Genomic DNA, 24,039 nt, shown 5'->3' with positions numbered 1-24,039 from the left:
GTGTGCTGGCTCCCACCCTGCCTCCGACAGCTAGGAGCCAGGGCTGAGTGTCTGCCTTCCGCTAGCTTCCATACAGGTGTGGGGGGCTCTGTGCACAACATTGTTCCATAATAGCCCCCCCTAGCTGGGTGGCAGTATGAATGGACTGCAGCTATATTTAGAGTGGAACTCCTGGGGCCACCACAAAGGAGTGACTGCATCTTCAGGAGGGCGGGTGGGCGGGAAGGGGACAGGGGAGCAAAGCTATTTTCAGAACACATGTCATTGCTGGCTACAGAGCAAGACTGTGGCCATAATGCCGAGGGAAACAATAGCTGTGGCCAGAGGAAGAGCCTGTTATGTTTCAGGTGGGATGTTTGCAACTGCTCAGGAAACCTGACCCCACCCGACAGCAGCACAAATCACAGCAAAGCCTCATGGACGCAGTGAGGAGGCGGGGGATTCACAGGGCTAGGGCCAGTACGAGGTGCCAAGAGGCCACGCCTCGTGCCTGGAGGAAGATTTTCAGTGACTGCTTTGCCCTGGGGGCCTGGTTAGGAATGAAACACTTCTGACCAATTTCCCAGACAAACCATGTACCCTGCTCTGGTCTCTGGACACCTCCCAAGAATGGAAATGGGAATGAAAAGAACTCAGGCGGAAAGCAGCAAGGTGGGCAGGACCAACCCCAGATGAGGAGCCGTCTCAGGCAACAAGGCAAAGCCTGGGCTGAGCTGGAGAGTGTGGCCTCTAAGCCCTGGGTGGGCGGACTTGGCACCCCCAGCATCCAGGGGCCTGCTGGGGCGCTGCAGCTCCAGCTGCACGGGCCCTGAGAGCTCCCCACACCCCTTTTCTGACCTCTAGTCGGCCCCACTTACCAGCCTCTGTGCAACTCCGGAAGCAGTGAGGGACAGGCTGTGAAGGGAGGCCAGGCCTCACCTCCCCCCATCCCCACAGATGAGCTTAGGCCCAGGGGTCTAGGTAAGAGCAGGGAAGTGGGGGTGTGGCTACAGCCCCAGATCTCACTTGGACTTTATAGCCAGCATGGGGGCCAGGAGGATTTTTTTCAACCCCATCTTCATATCCCCTTCCCCAAACATGTGTGGTTCCTGTTTTGCTGCATCTGTAAAAGGCGCTGGGAGCTGGGGACTTGCCTTACACCTCTCGGTTAACACCCTGGAGACCGATGGAGTTCAGAGCAGTGTAATTTACAGCCCATCTCTCCAATCTTAATTCACTCGATGCTCCTTTCTTCCTTATTGTATTAGTGTGACCCAGGTACCTGCCAACAATAATGGCCTCTCTAGCTAGGAGCCTCTCTCCCACTCCCAGGACAATTTATACCTTTTCCTTGGGATTTTCCCCCCTTAAATTAAACAAAAAGAGGAAAAATAAGAAAAGGTTAACATGGGTTTGGAGCGCTGAAGCCCCCGTGGTTCTGGGCAGGGAGCCAATGGCCCGAGGGCACACACATGTGTGTGCTCTCCCAGAAGGGCCTTCACCGGCCCTGTTTTACAGCCACCTCGGCACAGACTCCAGGGTTCACGCATATGGCCAGACAGATGTGTCTGGCTTACGTTCAAGGCTGGAAAATGAAGAATTATGGAAGTGAAGGGCCCCGGGCATTAAAGAGAGGGGGGGAAGGGAAGGGGGGAATTTTTCCTCTGCTGAGAAATCCTCCTGTGGCTGTGAGGCTGGAGGAAGGAGGCTGACAGGAGGCAGGGCCGCCAGCCCGGTGCATGTGGGGCCTGTTCTTAAAGGGGCCATGGCAGCCCCTGCTCCGGCCGGCTCACTGCAGGCCCTCAGCGCCTGGGCCTGAGCAGCCTCCTCAGAAGGAGCTGATGACGGGCAGAACAGCCTGCCTGGACAAGGCCAGCCAGGGGCACTGTGAGTCAAGTCTTACTGAAGACCTCCAATTTTTGAGGTATTCCTTTCACTGGAGAGGCAAAGCTGAACACAGCACCTAGATAGGGATGGATTCCCACAGTGTCCCAGACTGTCCTTTTGTATTGACGCCCATTCACGCTTCAAATCACTTGTTTAAAAACTGGCTTCTCCACTACATTGCACCCTCTGAAATGTGACTTGTTTGTTCATTCCTGTGTTCCCCAGCCACTAGCATAGTAAATGCGCAACACCATTTACTAAACTGAGCTGAAGACATGGTCCTGATTCCAAGGAGTTCATAGTACAATATGGGAAACAAGTCCAGAAATAACTGTAACATGAGACATGATAGCAGTTCTACAAATGAAGAATAAATCAATGCTGCAGGAATACTGAGCAGAGAGAGATGAATTCCTCCTGGGGGGAATCAGGGAAGGCTTCACTGGGGAGATGAAGTTTCATCTGGGGATTGAAGGAAGAATAGAATTTCAACAGGTAACAGGAAATGTGGAGCAAAAAAAGGGGTACTCTGGTTTGAGAGACAGCACTAACAAAGACCTTAGAGTGGGAAAGGGCAGAGCACGTCCAGGGAGAGTGATTGGAGAGGAAGGTTAGTGTCGTTGTCTAGGCAGGAGGCCTTAGTGTCTGGATAAGCATTTCATATGCTCTGTGATTCACTCCGAGGCCTCACAGCAACTCTAACAGGTAGGTGCTATAACCATTTAAAAAAACATTTTTTTTAGAAATGAAGTCTGGCTATGTTGCCTAGGCTGGAGTGCAGTGGCTATTCACAGGTGTGATCATAGTGTACTGCAGCCTTGAATTCCTGGGCTCAAGCGATCCTCCTTTCTCAGCCTCCAGAGTAGCTGGGACTACAGGCACATGCCACTGCGCCTGGAAACTCTTTCATTTTGTAGATCAGGAAACAGGCTCAGAGAAGTTAAATAATTTGCCCAATGTCATGTAACTAGTAAAGGCTATATATTACCCTTGGAATCCTAGCACTCTGGGAGGCCGAGGCAGGAGGATTGCTTGAGCTCAGAAGTTTGAGACCAGCTTGAAAAAGAGCGAGACCCCGTTTCTAACGAAAATAGAAAAAAATTAGCTGGGCATGGTGGGGCATGCCTATAGTTCCAACTACTTGGGAGTCTGAGGCAGGAGGATCACTTGAGCCTAGAAGTTTGAGGCTGCAGTGAGCTATGATGATACAACTGCACCACTCTACCTGGGGCGACAGAGACTCTGTCTCAAAAAAAGAAAAAAAAAAAAAAAACAGAATGATGGAGACAGTGAGGTGAAACAGGAGCCTTGTGGCAGACTTCGTACAACAGAACTCCAGGAGATGCCATTCACAGAAACAAGGTAATGGCAACTACTGGAGCTGTGCAATGCAGAGGGTAACTACAATCCAAGAAAGTACCTCAACTAAAGTAGTAGTAGTGGCCATGGAAATAGAGAGGATAGGAGGGAATAAAGGAGCAAACAGATAGGATTTGATTAAAAATTATATATGCAGGCCGGGTGTGGTGGTGCACGCCTGTAGTCCTAGCTACTTAGGAGGCTGAAACAGGAGGATCGCTTGAACCCAGGAGTTCGAGGTTACAGTGACCTATGATTGTGCCACTGCACTTTGGCCTGAGAGACAGAGCGAGATCCTGTCTCTTAAAAAAAAAAAAAAAAAAAAAAAAAAGGATTAGATACAAGGGGTTGAAAGTTAAAAGCGAGGTTAGTCTAAAAGTTGGATGATGCTCTAGTTGCTACTATTATTGAGTCACTGAACAAATATTTGTTAAGACCAACTCAGTTTGCTGAGACTAGGGAGTAATAGAAAGGAAGGAGAGCTTTCTACTGGTGGTGAGGACGCCTAGGAGGGTGGTCTGGTCAAGAGAGAGAAGACAAGGGTATTCATCTGTGCTAAACTAAAGCTGGAGGAAGGTAGCTTCAGGGCCCAAAGCTGCAGGCAAGTCAATTATGACAGGGACTGAAATTTCATGAAGACAGGTCCTTGGTGATTTCTCACACAACAATTTCTAACTGCCGGGTTGAGAGTCAAGAAATGGAGGTAGTGAGTACAGACAGGACTTTTGGGAGAACCGATGGAAAGGAAGAAAAGAGCCACAGAAGAAGAAAAGAAGCTTGAGGGTGATGCTGTTTTAAGGGCTGCAGAGGTTTACACATAGACACATGGTAGGGCTGAGGAGGCAGCCACACTGCAATGGATGATCGCGGTAGAGGTATTACACACTTGATTCCGATGGCAGTAGGTGACATGAATGTGTCTGAAGAATGATAGACCCTAACTGGTCTTCATTCCTTTCCCGGAGTAGGGCGATTAGATGAATATCAGACAACAGTGGCCATTTATGGAGCTATGTGCCATACATTGTGCTAAGTGCTGTACGTGCATTCTCTCATGTAGGCCTCGTAGAGACTCTAAGAGGTAGCTGCTATGACCACTTTCATTTTGCAGATGAGGAGACAGGCTCTGAGAAGTTAAATAATTTGCCCAATGTCACAAAACTAGTTAAGTGGTAAAGCCTGGATTGTAATCAGGTCCGCCTGGTCACATGCATTAAACCCTACGCCAAAGGAGAGGGGCAGCTGAAGAGAAGGTCGGAAACAGACATCCCCAAAGAGGCTGAGCAGGGTGGTTTAATGCTTTCCCATGCACAGAGTTAGTCTTTAAAGAGGAGAGCATGACTGCTTCTTCTCCATCTGCTCTGAATCCTAGAGAAGGGTAAGTGTACTTATAGTGCAAGGGAACAGACCTGGGATAGCCATAAAGAAAAACTTGCAGGAAGTGACGGCATGGACCCACAAGAGGGCTGATGGTGGTGAAACTGTCCATGAGGAGATTAAGTAGTTTCTCTCTGGGAGGGTATAGAGAATATCTTGTGCAGATGGGGCTCTTCTATTACCCTGGGTATACAGACAAGTCAACTGTGGCCACTGCATTCTCTGCTCCCAAGAACAAGTGTTCTCAACTGAGAATCCATGGCTTCTCCAGGAGTGTATGGAGATAGTTCAGGACAACTCTGAAACTGTATGAAAGATTATATATGTGTGGTATGCATTTATAGATCCTCATGGGGGGGGGGGCTTTTATCAGATTCTCTGAGAAGACTCTGCCCCTACCTTGGAGCCTAGGATAATGGAGACTCCAGGCACCAAGCATGCTACCAGAATTTAGTGGTGGAGTGAGAAAATGGGGGTAGAGCTAGACAGGACACTGTAAGACCCTTCCTGAGATAATCCTGCTCACCCCTACTCCTGCCCACATCTTCTTCATGCCCTATCCAGCAGCCACCCAGATGGGAAACACCCTCCCCAGGCAGGCCTCACCTGGATCTTTTCTTGGCGACGCTGCTGCTCGGCTATCTTCCTGGCCAGAGCCAGCTTCTTGGCCCGAAGTTCTCTGATGTCATCCTCGCCCCCACTGCCTTCAGCCTCTGAATCTTCCTCAAAGTCTTCAATCACCACGTCCTCCTCCTTTGGGTGGCAGAGCAGACCATGGGAAAGAGGAGACTGAACGCACAGCACTTCGTGAACCCACCCCCTGCCCTTTCAGCCCCTTACCCATTCTGATTGGGACCATCCCTTGCAAAGGGCCTCACACAGCGTGTGCTTCCCTCTACTCAGGCAAAGGAGTGGGGGGTTGACAGAAGCTGTCAGTCTTCCCCTCCAACTGCTCCCCTTTACCCTCTAGGGCTCTTTCGTCACAGAATTACACCGTAAGTCACTCACAATCACACATAGATACTTGCACTTGCATTCTTTTTTCTCCCTTGCACATACTCATAAAATCAAACTCTGGGTCTATTTCATTTTGAAATCACTAATGATTCAAGGGGGAAACAAAATAGAAAGCTAAATCACCCAATTTGAATCTAATTCATGCTAATGATCTGATAGGAATCAACTCTGGCCAACAGCTGGGACTTAGGCGTGGAAGCTCCCTTGCCCCAGACAGCATCAGGGAGCAGATGCTGTAGCTCAGCAGAACTTGTCCTGGTTTCTTGTTAAGACCACAGCCTGGCGGCTGGGCCCCATTACAGGAATTCACATGACATGACCTTGCTCAGCTGCCCTCCCAGGGCCTGGGCAGGGTAGGAGGTGTCTGGCTAGCTTAAGGAGCCTCCTGCCAGGCTGGCGGAACATTCCCCAGGGATGGCACCTCCCTTCTTGCAGCCTCAGCTCTCAGCAGCCATCACTCCCCGGGTGGTCCCATGCTCCAGCCCTCGCTCTCTCACTTTTGGCCTTGGTCAGTAGAGAACATGCAGCTGCCCAAGAGAGCTTCCTTTGAGGGACAGGGTTAGTTAGCATGGGTACATGGGGAATGATTTAGTAGAAGATTCCTGTGTTCCTAACTGGATGATAATGACAATGATTATAATAACTACTGTTCACTGAGTGCTTTTTATTGGCCAGGTACTGGGCTAAGCATTTTTCATGTATTAACTCATTTAATCCTCACAACAGCCTGTGAAATAGGTGCTATTATACCATCCCTATTCTATAAGTGAACAAATTGAGGTTTAGAGGTAAACAACCTGCTCAAGGTCACATAGCTAGTAAGTGGTAGGAGCAGGGATTCAAACCCAAGTGAGCCTGACTCCAAAGTCTGTGCGTGTACAATAATAATGGGCAAGCCCACCGGGTTGGGGTCCTGAATTCTAGACCGTAAGCCCAGATTTATCCCCTTTGGCTCAGCTTCGTCAGGCCTGCCACAGGCCCCACCACGGCTGTTCAGTACAAATTTCTCTCTCTTCTGTCCATTTTCAGATAATAATCAGATGGATTCTCTTGGCTGAAAGCAGTTAGTAAAATGTATGGATGGGGGGATGTTTTCTCTTGGGAGCAGAATCTGGAGGTGGGAAGATAGGCATTTCAGTAGTATCCCTTAAGGAACTGGACTCTGTTCTGTTCACAAAGAATGATGTCTGAAGAAACATCTCCCCCTACCTCTCCTAATCAGCTTAAGTGACTCAGTCTTTTCTCCTGCTCCCCCCCCCCCCCCCCGCTTTTTTAAGACTAGTCAAGTGCAATAGTGAGAAGGGGGAAAGTAGCGGAATAGGGAGTTCAATCTGTAACGGTGAACAATCAAGTGAGATAACTCACTACTTTCAGAACAGCCTCACTCAGTCTTGCAGTTTGGGGAGAGATGAGATCTGAGGACGGGGCCAGAACTGCTGCTATCCTAAGCGGTCTCAGAGGTCCACGGTCACCACTCATTTGACAACACACACGCTGTAGTGTCACAGGGCTCACTTTCACAGAGGCCCGGGCCATGGGAAGGAGGACGACTCTCTCTGCACATTCACTTCTTTGTTCATGGGGTTAACCTGGACCAGAGCGGGTGAGATAGGATGCCTGCCTGGCCATGGGGGAACAATGCCTCTGCGTGCTCTGACCAAGGATATACTCGGTTATCATGGGGCTTGAAGTGAGCTTGACTGAGGTCAAAAGAGGGTCAGAGAAGCTTGTCTGAGGTTTGCTCAGCTCTCACAGCAAACGAGGAAGTGCAGGGTTATGAAATTACACAGACCAGGGTAAGTAGGGTTTCCCAGAGGCCACTAACATAAAGGAACCCAGGAGGCTCGTGGGAAAAGGAAGAAGTGGGCAGCCTGGTGTGGGTCACAACCTTTGTCTGGTCAATAAGCCTTAGAAGGAGAGAGAGAGTGTGGCATGGCCAAGATCTGAGACCAGAGAGCTGGTCTGTTCCTTGTAAGAGTAGAGGAGGCCCTCTTTGGCTATTACACAGTGCCTCTCTCTGGGCCTTATTTGCCTAACTGGATTTGGTATTGCAGGCTCCACTGGCCAGAGGACATCTCTTCCAGCAAGCCTGGAAAGCTAGTCTTGCTTACCCTCCACAGCCTGCCTCAGCCTCAAACTGTGGGTGAGATGACTGGCTGAGGTGCTGCCCACCCGTGCTTTCCTACACAGTGCCCAGGGTTTGGGTGGCACTGCTTTGCTCTGCCTGAAGCCTGGACACCTCGATGGCTTTAGCAACCCCACTGTCTGCTCCCAACGCTGACAGCTCATTCTTTCCCATTATTCCCTGCCCAGGTTTCATCTGGAGAGTCTGGAATCATGGGCTCAGCTTTATCCCTGGAACCACCTCTGTCCTGGAAGCTGAGCCCTGTGTCATCAGGGGTGGGGTGGGGTTCTCCAGCTATTCTAATGAAGCCAGTCCAAGACTCTGCTGCTCTGAAGACTCTGATCCAAAGGTGGCCACTCTATCACTGCTTCAGATCACAAACGACAGCTTCCAGCTGACATCTGGCTTCCTTGGCCTGTTGCTGATTTCATCCCTGCACCCCACCCCTGCTCCACCGGGCGCTTGAGACTGCTGCAGGCCAAATGACTGTGTTGGCCTATGGGTGACCTGGCCTCTGGCTAGAATTGCTTCCGTCCCTTCTTTCAGTCCCACGTTCCTCCCCACCTAAGTTCCCTTTGTCTTTAACACTGTGGGGCAAAAAGAAGGAAAGAGTCAACCTTTAGGCAAAAATGAGGTGTGTGTGCACAAATACCCAGACAGAGTTACCCACACCCAGACATCCAGCGGGGCAGCTGGCAGTGATACTGAACGCACACATGCTCCAACACCATCACACACTCATATTCACTCAGAACCCACAGGCAGCAGGGAAGCTGGCAGCAGTGTTTACTTAAACTGACACACAAATCCAGCACACACAGATCCACATCAACAGTCACCCCCAGAAAGACACATAAATGCATGGCAGGGCAACTGCCAGTGGGATTTTGTAGGAGTGGGTACACAGGCTCATGCATGCACACACACAAACACACACACACATACACACAGTCTGGAGTGAAGCAAGGGCTACAGGAACAACCAAGGGCAAACAAACAAGAGGAGAATTCCTTAATCACATCAGGATGTGCAGGAGGGAGGGAGAGAGGGAGGGAGGGCAGACCGGGGGAGGGGGTGATTTTCCACATGGGGCCAGCAATGTCAGCTCTTCCTGTACGTGTGCTGGAGGCTGGAGTTCAGGCCTGTGCTGCACTGAGCTCCACACATCTATAAACTTGATCCTTAGCCTGAACCCTAACACCCCCCTCTCTCCACTCCCTTTCCTAAGCCTCCAGAGCTGCACATTATTAAACTCTTTCTTTCTTTCCCTCCCTTCTCCTCCAATGCAACATTAAAAAGAAGCATCTGGAACTTGTAGCAGAGTGAGAAGGAGGCACTGGGGTGGACTGGCAGGAAGGGGCACCAGCAGAGTGCACTCTTGAGAAGCTGGCTAGTCACATTAATATAGACACTGCTCTGAGTGGTTATAAATAACCAGGCATAGAAGCTGAAGCTATGGTGGGGGGTGCAGGGGAAGGGAGCCTTCCCTCTGCCACAGAGGGCTCTTCCCGCATAGTACCTCATCTTCCAGTTGTTTTCCCTCTTGGCTTCCCATTTCCTTTCCCATGGTGTCTGGGACGGGTGCCACTGACACATATTTTCCACCCTTGAATGCCAGCAGAGGCTCTTCTTGTCCACAAAGGGCTTCCAGAAAATACTTCAGCACTGTGACCCTTTTGCAGTCAGCTGCAATAACCTACAGGATGAGAGGGAGAGAAGAAAAACAGCATTTTCTGAAAGGGAAGACAAAGATGAGAGACATCGCTTGTTGGCTGAGGGGTATATGAGATGTGTGTCACAGTTACTGGGCGAAGGGGCAGAATGAGTGAGTCGGAGTGTGCATGTGTGTGCAAGGTGGTGAGCGAGGGCCAAGGGCAGGCTGAGGACAAGATCCTCTGAAGGAAGTCACCATGGTCTCTTCTCAGGTCATATCTAAGGCAGCAGAAAACCCTGGGATCAGTGACAGGTGCCCTCAGGGCTTTTGCCTTTCTTTTACTAAAGTCCTGATATAAAAAAATAATAAATTAACTTCTAAGTTTGGTTTCTAATCAGAAGAAGGAAGAGTAGAGTGTAAAATGCTGGCTTTTACAACGTACAGCTTGCTGTCACTCTCCACTTTTCTCCCCACTCCCCGTCTCCAGACTCCCCAAAGGAGAACTTTCAGCTGGAATGCAAAATGAATGATGAGGGCTTTCTTGGCTGTTTCATTTCATCCAGATCATTTTGGGCTTCCCCTGACAGGTTCCTGCCCCACCTAAGAGCTTCTCATACTCAAGAGACTGGGGTCAGGCAGGAAATTGTCAGGAGGAGGGAGACAGGCAGAGCAGGTGGGGGTGTTTCACCAAAGCTCTGTTCCTTCAGGGGTTCACGCCAACCTGGTCCCATGTGGCCACATTAGCACACAAGCCAGTACCGTCAGAGAAGCTGGGGCTGATTTAGCTAAGATGAAATTCAGTATCTTGAGCAATTGTCAAATTTGTAAGTGTCTTGGATGGAATGTCCACAGTCACCCAGTCTGGGGTCCTCCCTCCTGAGGGACCACACATGCATGCCCTCACTTCCAAACCCATCTGCTTTGCTTGTACCCTTTTGCATTCTAGCCTTTTCATGTCCTTATCTTCATCTCTGGCCTCTGGGGTCCCCTCCCCTCTCCTCCCCTCCCCTCTCCTCTCCTCTCTACTGGTAGAGTTCTCCCCAAGGGAGAGGGGCCCTGCTTGATCTGGAGCTCGAAAGTTGAAGGGCATTCCACATGGGAAACACATCAGTGGCCAGATATGCCACAGGGGGCAGCCTCCTCATCAGCACTGACTCCAGACCACACTGAATGCCCCTGCCCCTCTCAATTCTTCCCCACTCCTTAATGTGAAAGGGACCTGGGACTTACATGTGTCTGCATCACACAGGGAAGTACTAATCTGGAGACTGTCTCTGATTGTTTGCTCATCGTTTTACAGGTGCATATGTTATCTCCCTCATCTGGACAGCTACCCCTCTGGTGGCAAAGACTGCATCTTATACTTTTCATACTTCACTGACAAGAGTTGTAAGGATAAGCTGGACACACGGCAGGCTCATAGTAAAGACTGACAGGCTCAGGGAAGTTTGGCTGGGTACCACAGAGGACAGATGAAGCAAGGATGATCCATGTTCTTTAAGACACTGTGGAAATGAGCACCACTCTGCTGGCTGGCCGGCGAGGGAAAGTGCAGCAACACCAGCCAACGGTGTGCTCCATGACTCCATCCTCTGCAACCTTTGCCAAGCCAAACCTATTCTTCCCTGCCTGGGCTGATCCTCCTGCTCTCCCACACCAATGGCCCTATAACCACAATAGGCTGGAATCTCAGACTAAGTACCTTGAGCATCTCCACCTAAGAGGTTGACCCAAAAGGTTCTCAGCTATCCAGGAAGGTTCAGAAAAAGGACAGCCCCTTGAGTTTGAGGTGCCTGGTCCTGGGCTTACCTCCATGAAGGAGGAAGGACACTCGCCTTGGGCCAGGGCAGGTAACCACGGTTCCATCGCGTGTATTCAAACATGTGATGAGGAAGGCTAGAAATACAGAAGCAGGGGCTAAAAGGCATTAAAGAACAGAGCTGAAATGAGTAATAGCCTGGCAGGCAGCACGCACAGTGGCCTCCCTGCATCCCTAGCCTCTCACTTGTAGAGGAAACTTCTGCATTTCCACAAGACTGCCAGTTTCCTCTCTGTGGTCTAATTTTAACCACCTTGTCGTTACAGTGTGTGTCAGCCACCTGACCCCACTATGACCTCTGACCTTATGCCCCAGCTACTGCTTGCACCATGGAGAATTATGTAATGGGTCCAGGACTTTCCTTTTTGGTGTGAGGCTGCTGCAGCTAAATGGAGAGAAGGTGGGGATTAACGGGTGAGAAGAAGACAGAGAAAAAGACTGAGAGGGTCCTTAGCCTCATCTGGATGGTGAGAAGTACACCATCAGTTTGCATCAGAAACCTGCCCAGGAGAGGAGAGTGTGCTGCAGGAGTGTGTGCTGACAGGTGGGCAGGAGTATTGCTGCTGTCAGAACACGAGCTGGATGGTATGCTGAGTGGCTCAGGAAGATAGTGTGGTTTCTGGCCAAGAGAGAGAAAGGACACATGTGTGGACGTGGGACACCTGGGGATGAGGATTTCCAGGGCACAGCGGGACCCAGGGATGCAGACATCCTGAGCCTGCCTGCGGCACATCCTTAGAGGGTCAGGGGGAAATGTCCATCATATGGTCACACAAGCAATAAAGGAGTTCCCCCTGGTTTTCATTCTCACCCCATTTAGAAGGAACCTAGTTTCCTTGGGGATTGTGTCTGCTATGGTCATTAATTCCTCCCCTAGGGCAAGGACACTCCTGGCTGATTTGCAAAAGGGCTTTAATCTATTGGGGTTCCTGAGCTGGTGCTGAGAGGCCAGAAAAGGATTCTACCTGTTTGGAGAAAGAAAAGTCATTTAGTCTTTTGAAAGAGTATCCTCTCTCCTTTGCAATCCAACCAGCAGGGAGAACAGCCAAGGTTGTGCAGTCTCTTGAGGTGTCTAAAGTACACTGTGGGATCAGAAATGCAGAGTTCAAGCCATTGAGGAGATGGAGAAACTGAGAGGCAGACCTCCCCTTTGGCCTGTCAGGGAAAGCATTCTGCCTCAAGGTAGGAGGAATAAGCCCACTGGGGACAGGACCACATCTCTTGACCCTGGAGTTCTATAGGAGGCTTATGGGAATATTCTCTTAGATAAAGCTTCCACTGCTTGAGTCAGAAAAAAAACTAAAAAACCAAAAACATCAAAAACACCCCACAAAAGAAACAAAAGTTTACATATGGTTAATAGAAGATATTATGATGGAGAAAGCCTTTCAAACCACCTAAAAAATACAAACTCCAAGATTATTTTTGCTTTGCCAAGGAGAACTTCCTGGTAGGAGAGGGGTTAAAGCTGGACTCCCTGCTTAGAAAGGAAGGAGTCCAGATGAAGTCTATGACATAATCCTCACAATAACTCTGTTCATGAGCACATTTTTCCATTCTGTATCAATGAGAAACAGAGAATGTAAGTGGCATGTACATCCCAGCTCTGGGCAAACGCTAGGTGCTCCACAGGAGAAAGAGCGGGCAGGAGAGCCCCCTTCCTGGGCTGCAGTAGGTGGGGCTGGACTGAGAGTGGGTAAAGCACTGCTGGGCAGGGAGCACTCTGGGGAACCTGGGAGTCTTGCAGTGCACCTTCTCAGAGGCAGTCTTGTCCCTTCTGGAGGGAGACTCACTGTGTAGGAGATTATCAAGAACTCCAAAGTTAATGGACAAAACGTCTCACATGAATCGTTCCAATCAGCTTTGAAAAAAACTGGGGCTTTAGGTCAGGGAAAAGCTGAAAAAAAGGCACCCAAAGAAAGCCCCTTTCTCTTCCCCTGAAGGCCGTCTGAGGCAGCTTGCCCCATCCGCAGGAACTGAAACCTCTAGCTTCAGGGCTCCAGTTATCACCCCGATCCTGTCCACACGCAAAGAACCAAGCAGAAAGGAAAACCGAAAGTGAGATGTGGAGAGGTGATGCAGAAGGCTGGCCTGTCCCAGGCTCAGTTCCTTAGAGAGAGAGAATGTGAGCATGCATGGGGTAAGTAGGGACTGAGGAATGCAGGAAGAAACCTCTAGGTCAAGAGAGAAGACTGGGTTACCAGTCTGGGGGTATCTGAGGTGGGGAGGTGGAAAAGTATAAAAGAATGGTGTTCTCTGAAAACTAGTGACTCTCCACACAGCCACTCATCAGGGACAAGCACAGCCTGGGAAGAGATGCCCTGGAGGGAACAGAAAAAGAGATCTATGCTGCCTTATGGAAGGTGTGGGAGGGTGAGAGACAGAAAAGGAACTAAGCACCAGGTACCACATACTGATGTACTCTGAGTTGCAAGACCTCTTAACACCTCAGAGCAACCATGGTGAAGGGAGAAAACCCTCAATCTAGCCAGGGAATATGAGGAGGGTTTGGAAAACTGAACCAGGCTTCCGGATGCAAGCTCTAGGGAATGAGGGACTCACTCTATTCTTATTGGGTCCCTGTTTTCTCCAAACAGGCCTCTTCTTAGAAGGCACAAGCACCCCAGAGGCTAGTCATTTTGAAAAATTTCTTTTTCCGAACTTTTGGTTTGGGGGAGTCAGAATTTAAACTTGCACTATCAGCCAGTTCTTTTTTTCTAGTCTTAAAAAATCCAGCTTGCTACTGCTCCTTTGGTTAAAGAGAAAAATCACACGGGTTTTCCCCCACAAACTAAAGTTTACAGGTTGTTTTTCTTGTTTCTCTAAATGGAGCCAATTATTCTCACATTTGTTGAAACGTACAATCAAACTTTATAGCTTGTTAATTTTACAGAATGTCCTTAGAGCAAATAAGATGCAGACAGGAAAGTGAAGTCTTGCTGAGATTATTAAGAAACCTTAAAATAGCCTACAAATCCAACACCAAGGCTGGTAAAATACAGGCTGGTTGGCTGGCTTCTGAGGTCAATTAGCAATGGGTTAGTTATCATCTTTAATGAGGCAAGCCTACAGGATTGGCAACAAGAAATTTAACTCAGACTAATGTGTGTTTGCAAACTGGGAACCTCTAGCTATGTACGACTCACCCTCACAGGAGACTGAAGGGTGGGAAGCACAATTCTGTATTGGCCAAGGGTGGGTCAGCCTGAGAAGGGGTCTGCCAATGAAAGTTCAGACACAAGAAATAAAAAATACCACACAGGGAATCCTCTGGAGCTAGGAGGACAGAGGAAATGGTTTATTCACATTCCTAGGGGGAGGGGCTTCCTGGCAGGGAGCAGACTGCAGAAGGCAGGAGGGAGACTGGCCACAGGGATGCACAAGCACTCTGAAGACAGAGGCAGTAGCGTAGGATGGGAAAACACAGATTCAGAGCCTGTCTGAATCAGAACAAGTTGGTGTAAGTTTGACAGAGACGGTCATGGGTTAGCGTGGAGAGAAAGGAAGAACCTGTGTGGGGTCTAAATGACAACAGGGACAGGGAGAAAAAGCACAGGTACTTGTGCCAGCTGCCTCTCCTGATGGTCCCCAGGCATACTGTCCAAGGGATCAACTCAAACAGTATTTCACTCTTTCCCTACTCCTGCTGCAGCAGGGCCTCTTTCTATGCAAGGAGTGAAGCAGAGGCCACTTTCTCAGTCACTTCTGATTCCAATGTCCAGACCCAGCCTTTGCTAGTCCTGTGGTTGGTCTGTGTTAGCCGAGGGGTCAATAGGTCACAAGATGAAATGCTAACATAAATGGTCCACCCACAGCAGCCACACAATTCCATGCATCTGGTCCCAACAGCTGTGTTTTCTTCTTAGAGGAGGCAATGTGGGCCCTTACCAATGAGCTGGCACTGCACACAGATGCCTGTTCTCAGAGTGATGCAGCAGCTTGCTTTTCCCACCTGTACTTACTGTGTGTGTGTGTGTGTGTGTGTGTGTGCACGCCCATGCGCTTGCACATGCATGCTGGCTGTAAGTCTCCTAGAGAGCAGCAGGTGGGAGCTGGCAAATGGTTAGGTGGGAAGACGTGGTGGTGGTGGTGGTGGGGAGACTGCTTCAACAGACTTTAATTGAATATTTCAAAATGTACAGATACTTGGCTACTGGGAAGCAGATTATGTTCACACTGGCGGGAGAACCAGGGAAAGAGAGTTGTGGGTATACACAGGCAGGGAGGAGCTAAGTACAAGAGGAAAAACGGGTCCATTCTGGGAAGAGGAAAGACAAGGTAACATGGGGGTTGGACAAGAGCCTGGGCTTCACAGTTACACAGACCTGAGTTCAAGTCTTAATCGTCCCTTCTAGCCGTGCTTTAGACAAGTTACTTCACCTCCTGAGCCTCTGTTTGCTTAAGCTGTTTGTGAGGTTTAAAAGAGATAATGCATAGCAAATACTTAGTGAGAGGCCTGGGCCCAGTAAGTGCTTATTTTTTTCTCCCTCTCTGTTCCACTCTGCTTAGAGGTGGGGGGCGACACTGCATAACAACATTGAGATGTTTGGAAGCCAATGTTAGAGGCAGGATGGGAAGCATGAGGCACACAGCTGAGGGCTGAGGCGAGAGGCCCTGGAATGCTTACCTGGCTGTTAAAGCTGTTGAACTATCTTATTCAGAGCTAAGGTGCTATATCCAGGCTACTGGGTAGGCCACCTGGTGGAAGGAAGGCCTGGCCTCTCTCCAGCAGTCCCTCTCCCTATTCTCCAAAAAGATTCTTGGACCTGCATGCATACATTCTACAGCACTCTAAAGAGGCCCAAGGGCCTGGACTTTAGGGCAAGCATGCCACTACTACATACATCAGAAATAAAACCCTGTAGTAAACATCACAATTGCCTTGTCTACCTGGTCCTTTCACAGTGGGGTGTGGGTGGTGGCTTTGCCTTTGCTAATGGTATCTTTTGTAAAAAAGACCCAGCTGGATCTTTGCTCCAGGTCTCCCAATATAAGAGTAATGATGAGAAAATCCACAATATGGCATTTTCTACCTACCTGAATTTCCTGAGCTTGGACATTCCAAAGAAAGCCAGATAGGAGTCTGGTTTCTCCTGGGCAGAGTAAGCTTGCTCTTCTTGAGCTGTTCCCTCGTGGAAATAAACTATTCTCTTTCAGAGCTCTGGGCTCCAGCGTACCAGCAAGGTGCATTCTCAGTAGTGAGAGCGTCACGGAGAGCAAGCTATAGGCAGCAGTAGCTCGGGCTGCAGTCCAATCCTGCTTCCCCTGCAGAGTGCTCTGAGAGCAGCCACCCACATTGGCAGGGGTTAAGGGCGGATATTGGCACTGCCAACATAAGCCTTTCAGGTCTGGCTGGCTTCAGCTGGTTTGAAACCTGGAACACAGGCGCTGGGGCCCTCACTTACTGAACCAGCAGGGGAGGCTACAGGCTCAGCCCCTGGGGATAAAAGTCCTCGAGTCTGTCTCAGTCTGCAAATATCCACACATAATCTGTTTCTACACTGCCAGTTAGTTCTGGGCCAGAAGTGCTGAATCTTGGGCTCTAGTGACTCTGAGCCACATTCTTATTTGCTTTCTACACAGCCAGGTCCAGGAGGCCTCCCCTTAGGTTTGTATTCAGGCTCCCTCACCAAATTTGCTCCTAGTTTTACTTTGTGTGTGGGGTGAGAGTGCCCTTTCTGAGATATCTACAGCATTCAACACATTTAGTCAACACTCAATTCAGCAAATATTTACTAAGTGCCTACTGTGTGGTGTATGAGGCATTGTTCTAGACCCTGGGGATTCAGCAGAGAACAAAGCAAAGTCCCTGGTTCCAGTGGTGGGTGGGTCATGTTCATATCAGGTACATCAAAAGACTCCCTGCATCAAGAGAGAATACACCCCTGCCCCCATTACCTACAGCACTCAGGAAGGCAGAATTCTCATTCCTCTTCCCAGGAAGAGGAAGAGGCAGCCCAAGGGAGAATAAAAGCTCCTTGCAGAGACCTAGTACATTGCTCTTTTGTCCCTCTCAGGCTGATGGGTCCTGAGGAAGTTAGGATGGAGAATTCCCTTGGACTCAGCCTTGCTACAAGATGAAATCCTACTCTCTCAATGCTTCCCATGCTCTATAAAAGCCTTCTCCCACCCACCTCTCCCCACCTACAACACCACTGGCACTTCAGGTTATCTATTCCCTAATCCTCAACTCCAGGCCCCAAGCAACCCTGTTTGCTATTCCCCTGCAGGCCATCTGCTCCCCCTGGTACCTCTGAACTTCCCCTAACCTATAGTGACTTTACCTTTAGGCAATCAATTCACTCCCTTACCTTCCTTTAAGCTTGATAAACAGTCTTTCTTTTCAAGAAGCCAGTTAATATTTGATCAGCCTGTCCTACCTTCTACAAATCTTTGCTAAGGTCCTACTATGTGACAGAGACTATGCTAGACATCCTGGATACACAACAGAGAACAAGGCAGAGGCAGACCTTGACTTCATAGAACTTTCAGTCCAGCAAGGGACCCTACAGTACCCTCATGCTATCCTCTTCCGAGTGCACACTTGTCCCTTTGGCACCTATGGGCTAGGGCCACACTCCCTTCATCTTCTCTGACCCCATTCCATTAGGATCCCTCAATATTTGCTTTACATGCCATGAAGCCAGTTATCTTGCGCTGTGGTTGGAAGGGGCCTTAATGATCATTCAGAGCCACAAAAGAACCTCCTCTAAACATCTCCCAGTGATCCAACCCTTTTCTTGAATACTTCAGGTGGAGAGGATTCAAGACCCTCAGGAAGCTTTTAAAACCAATCATTACCTCTTTTTTTTTTTTTTTTTTTAAAGGGATGGGGCCTCGCTCTGTCACCCAGGCTGGAGTGAAGTGGCAGGATCACAGCTCACTGCAACCTCAAACTCCTGGGCTCCAGGGATCCTCCCGCTTCAGCCTCTTGATCAGCTGAGACTAAGCACGTGGAACCACGTTTGGCTAATTAAAAAATTTCTTTTTGTTTGCAAAGATGGGGTCTTGCTGTGTTGCCAGGCTGGTCTTGAATTCCTGGCCTCAAGGGATCCTTCTGCCTAGGCCTCCCAGAAGCCTGGATTACAGGCATGAACCATTGTGCCCAGCCAGTAATTTTTACTATTACCTATATCAACAGATTGTCTCTTCCTGATAACCTGCAGTCCTGACCACACTGTACAAGAGGTCTGTTACTGTCTTGAATCTATAAGGGAAACATTTCCTATTAGGAGATGGTTTCATTTTTGGATTTTTCTAACTGGTAGACATCTCTATCCCTTTTAAGTCCAAATCTGCCTCCCAATGCTTCTAATTCTGTCCTCTGGGGCCATATAAAAAACTCTTAGTCTGCTTCTACCTGACTAGCCGCAAATTATTTGAGGTCTGTTGTGTTGTACCTTCTCTAGGCTAAACGGTCCTACCTCTTTAAACTGTTCCTCACTCCAACTGTCTCCTCAACATCCTGCTTATTCTTTCACTAAGACTTTCATTGAGACTAATGTGTCTCCTAAAGTGAGTGCCCACATGTGATCTAGTAGCAGAGAACAGAGTGGAACAGCTCCCTCATTCTGTTCTGGACACCTCAATTCTATGAAGACACTAAATGGCGTTACTTTTATTGTTCACCACTTTGCACTATTGACAAATTATGAGCTTTTAATCAACAAATTCCCAAATTGTTTTCACACATGTGGCTAAATCATATCTTACCCCATGGAGTGTAAGCCCTCCACCAACTGTTCCCTTTTATATCTTTACCTTCACTGAGGTCTCCCCATGCTGTAAGAAATACTATTGTGCTGCATGCCACTTACTATGTGTGGCTGACTTTTTGGACAAGGGTAGAATTTTTACATTTATTCTTATTTGATTTCACCTTATCATTTACTTCTTTCATTGCAGCCCATTAAGAACTCTTTGGGCTGGGCACGGTGGTTCACACTATAATCCTAGCACGTTGGGAGGCTGTGGCAGGAGGATTGCTTGAGGCCAGGAGTTTGAGACCAGCCTGGGCAACTTGGCAAGACTTCATTTCCACAAAAAACAGAAAAATTAGCTGGGCATGATGGCACACACCTGTAGTCCCACCTACTTGGGAGGCTGAGTTGGGAGGATCGCTTGAGCCCAGGAATTTGAGGTTGCAGTAAGCTATGATCACACCACTGTACTCCAACCCTGGCGACAGAGTGAGACCCTGTCTCAAAAAAAAGGGGGGGGGGAAGAACTCTTTGGATCTTGCCTTTTTCCCCCCCTTTTTTAGAGATGGGGTCTTGCTCTGTTACCCAGGCTGGCCTTGAACACTTGGGTTCAAGTGATCCTGCTGTCTCAGTCTCCTGAGTAGCTGGAATTTGTCATCTGAGAATGCATTCCCTCTCAAGTTCGAGTTGTACAAAATTTGGTCAGTTGGTTTGTTTATGCTTCTCAATATCTTTCTCCCATTAATCTGTCCTGTTTTTTCTCCTAAGATTCTTGAGGGCAGGCACTGTAGAGTGAGTGTGTGTGTGTGTATGTGTGTGTACTGAAAGTAAAATCTATCTGCAGTATCTAAGATACACTATAGATATCTGGACAATGTGGATGACTGATCATGGGAAGCAGATGATTGTCTTGGGACAATTCCAGAGAATATCATGGAGGGAGTGCCAGCCACACTGTATACTATGTAAATCATGCTCCCTGAAAGTTCTGCAACATACACACCCTGAGCAGACTCAGAGACGCTACTTTCTGCTTTGGGTGGTGCTCTTCATGGGGGTTTGGACTCAATAAGGTATAGGTACTCTCTCTTGACAGGTTGCCTACAGAATTTCTAATGGGAAATAAGATACCAGAAGAAGCCAAGCTCTGGGCATGTCTTGCCTTGTCTTAACGGGAGGCTGTTGCCCCAGGGCAAAGTACAGCACACCTCCACAAGAAGTGACACTTAATGCTCTTCAAAGCACTGATATCATGCTTTAGAAAAAATTATACCAATATCTGGAGAACCCCCATATATATATCATACAGAAATTCTCTGCTATTAGGGCTGACTTAGAAAGTAATTTTCTATTTTGGGTTTTTTTTTTTTTTTTTGGCGACAGGATCTCACTCTGTCACCCAGGCTGGAGTGCAGTGGTGCGATCATAGGTCACTGTAGCCTCAAATTCCTGGGCTCAAGGGATCCTCTTGCCTCAGCCTCCCCAGTAGCTCAGACTACAGGTACATACCACCATGCCCAGCTAATTTTTTTTTTTTTTTGTAGAGACAGGGTCTCACTATGTTGCCCAGGCTGGTCTTGAACTCCTGGCCTTATGTGATCCTCCTGCCTTGGCCTCCCAAAATGCTGGGATTATAGGCATAAGCCACTATGCCTGCCCAGAAAGCCATTTTAAGTTGCATTTTTAGGTCCTACTTTCTAGAGTCCTGAATCTCAAGTGTGGCCCATGCCTCACAGTTGGAGACAAAGCAAACTTTGCTAACTAAAGCTATCTAAAGTCTATCCATAGCTTGGGATAAGGTATAAGAAAGGCAAATGCCTGGCACACATAATAAGCTCAATAAATATTAGTTCTCTTGTCTTCACCTCTGAACACTAAAAAACATTTTCTAAAACCACCTGCATCTGAACCACATACTGAACTTGTTAAAAATGCAGATTCCTGGACTCCACTTTAGACTAAATGAATTAGTATTTCTGGAGGTAGGACCTTGGAATGTGCACTTTAAACAAGTGTTCCAGGTACTTATGAACACTTTAGTTTGAGAATTACTACTTTAAAGGTTAGAAGGTTAGTAAATGACAATTGTTAGGCAAGGTGGCTCACACCTGTAATCCCAGCACTTTGGGAGGCTGGGATGGGAGGATTGCTTGAGGCTTAGAGTTTGAGACCAGATTCTTGGCAACGTAGTGAGACCCCTGTCTCTACAAAAAGTAAAAAAAATAGCTGGGTGTAAAAAAAGAAGAAAGTAGTCACAACTTTAGCTTACTGGCAAAATGCAAGTCTACTTTAGCTAAGGTACAAATAATGCTACCTTACATTTTTCATGGCACTTCTAGGATCTAGAAAATCCTCAGCATCCTATGAAGCAGTTACTATTACATCCAGATAATAGAGATGAGGAAACTGAAATTCAAATAAATTATTAATAAATGACATTCTCAGCAGAACTAAGGTCTGAAGCCAGATGCAACGACTTCTTAGTTCAAGGCTCTTGCTACCTCACCAGAGTCACCTTCCTAGCAGAATGCCATTGGGTCTTCCGGGGCACTACTCACCCTTAACAGCTACAGCTAACACTTGGTGAGTGGTTACTACATGCAAGGCACTGCGCAAAATGTTCAACATGAGTCAACCCATGTAATCCCCACAACAACCTCATGAAGTAGGTACTATCATCAGCTCAATTATACAGACGTGGAAATCAAGGCACAGAGACATTAAGTATCTTGTTCAAGGTAATGCAGCCAGTAAGTGGAGAAGTGGACTGTGTCTCTTCTCTTACTCACTGTTCCAACTGCCCACAGCTCTCCATGATCCAGAACATTTACATGTGCTCTGGATAGAGACCCTCATGATCTCCACATAAGAAAGATCTGATCTACCATGGAAATTCACATGAGAGGAAGAGAAAGGGGCAGTCTCTTATTTGCTGATTTCTTGAAGACTGAACTCCTTCTGGGCTTGGTGTACTTCTTCTGGGCAGCTGACATGCCACAGGTTTGGGAAAAGCAGGGTCTAATGCAACAATCATGTCATTGTCTCCTAATTTGTGTGATATCGGACAAATTACTCAACCCTGTCTGCAAAATGTTGATGATTCTGAAGGTTTCTTCTCATTCTTTTAAAAAAAATTTTTTATTGCAAATTGACAATTTATAATTGTGTATATTTATGGAGTACAAAGTGATGTTATGATTCATGAATATAATGTGGAATTAAATCAAGCTAATTAACATATCCATCCATCACCTCAGATGCTTATTTTTGTGGTGAGAAGATCTGAAATTTTACCCCTAGCAATTTTAATATGTACCATATACTTTATTAACTATATTCACCATGCTGTACAATAGATCTAAAAAAAAAAACACCCTATATTCCTCCTGTGGAACTAAGGCTTTGTACCCTTTGACTATCATCTCCCCACTACTCCTACCCCCAGCCTCTGTAATTCTACTCTCTGCTTCTATGAATTCAATTGTTTTAGATTCCACATATAAGAAAATATGGTATTTGTCTTTCTGTGCCTGTCTTATTTCACTTAGTATAATGTTCTTCAGTTCCATCTATGTTGTAGCAAATGACAGAATTTACTTCTTTTCTAAGGTCCATTGTGTATATATGCCACATTTTCTTTATCCATTCATCTGTTGAGGGACACATGGGTTGATTTCATAACTTGGCTATTGTGGACAGTGCTACAATGAACATGGGAGTGCAGAGATCTCTTCAACAAACTGATTTCAAATCTTTTGGGTAAATATCCAGAAGTGGGATTGCTGGATCTCTCCATTCTTACAGGTTTCTATGACTCTGGGCAGTCATCTTGGAAAGGAGGAAAGGAAAGATAGTGCTGCCACTAAGCTTGATGCTGGAGCTCAGCTGTCAAAGGGGACAGTGCCAAGAGCTGGGCTTGGCCTTTTTGGAAGGGTTAAAGATTCAGAATTTTAACTGACAGTGAGAGGCTGGAGATAATTCTGATGGAAAAGGGTGGTAGAGAGTCTTCTCATGTGATAAGCCACTCAGGAAGACTTGGAGGGTTTTATGGAATCATTAGCACAAAGCTCCCCTCTGGCCATAGAGTAGAGGAAGAAACAGTGGACCAGTTTATAAAGCTCCAGAGCGGAAAATTTCTGTTGGTGTCCAAACAAAGTTTTTGGCTTTCTGTGAGACTTGGAAAGACTTATACTGATGTTTTAATCACCTGTTTAGTGTTCTGAGGACTCCTGTCAGCAGCCTCAATGAGCTTGCTCCAGCAGGCAGTGGGGAGCTGCTGGCTCACACGCCGTGCTCTTTTTGTTAGCTGCTTCTTTCCTATGGCCATGTGCAACACCCTGGAGCTCCCTCTGGGCCACTTGGAGGGTCTAAGCACCCTCGGAGACTAAGGACACTCTTTTTGGCTAATTTATCAACAGATCTGAAGTCAGGAAAGACCTCTGAAAAGCCAAGGTACAAAGAGGTAAGAAGTGGTCTCTGGAGATCAGTCTGCCAGCAACACCTCTGTGGTGGCACAGAGGAAACAGGCTTGCCTTCTAGGAGAATCACCATCCAGATGTTCTAAAGAACCTGGGTATTTATCATGAAAGAAGTCCTCACAAGTAAAAATGAATACTGAACAAATTCAGGGCAGGGTGAGTTCTAGAAAGAAAAACTCATGAACATGCAAGAAGCCCGTTAAAGAGGCTCAGGGTAGTGGCAAATAGAGCAAGTCTGCATTTTACTTCCTCTGCAATTTTCTTAGTGGCTAAAATATCCCATTTTACTGGGAAAGCTGTAGTGTAGATGATGTGGTGACTGATGGTTGCTAGGCATTATGTTATTTCATTTGATTATTGCAGTAATTCTGTGAGATAGAAAGAGGAAGGGAAAACTGAAGCTCAGAGAAAAAAACATCTAGTAAGCGATGAAACTGGGATTTGAACCCAGATTTGTCTTACTCCAAAGTCTGTGCTCAGTTCATTATACTGTGTGGCCTCTTATGAAGGTAATGGTACTTTTGCAAAGAACATAAGGCACTTTTGGAGAAAGTTCTCACTTAAAGAATATTATACTTGCCCTGGCTCAGCAGCAGCCAAAAGGCCCCCAGGAGAAAATAAATAGTTCTGATGAATATGTATTT

At 47.6% G+C, this 24,039-nt stretch overlaps 1 protein-coding gene across 3 annotated transcripts in view; it reads right to left on the bottom strand.

Moving 5' to 3' along the window:
* Positions 1 to 24,039, bottom strand: part of SMG6 (SMG6 nonsense mediated mRNA decay factor) — a 214,872-nt gene that overhangs the window by 13,782 nt on the left and 177,051 nt on the right. For all 3 annotated transcript variants that reach the window (XM_069482148.1, XM_069482149.1, XM_069482150.1), the window contains 2 exons: positions 9,264 to 9,440; positions 5,209 to 5,355 (listed from right to left, as the gene is read on the bottom strand). In XM_069482148.1, the coding sequence (XP_069338249.1) occupies positions 5,209 to 5,355; positions 9,264 to 9,440 (324 nt within the window). The remainder of the gene's footprint in view (positions 1 to 5,208; positions 5,356 to 9,263; positions 9,441 to 24,039) is intronic.

Source organism: Eulemur rufifrons, chromosome 9 (genome assembly GCF_041146395.1).
Source record: "Eulemur rufifrons isolate Redbay chromosome 9, OSU_ERuf_1, whole genome shotgun sequence".
NCBI lineage: Eukaryota > Metazoa > Chordata > Mammalia > Primates > Lemuridae > Eulemur > Eulemur rufifrons.
The sequence above is the reverse complement of the archived record's forward strand: the minus strand, read 5'-3'. Positions and strand labels throughout refer to the sequence as shown.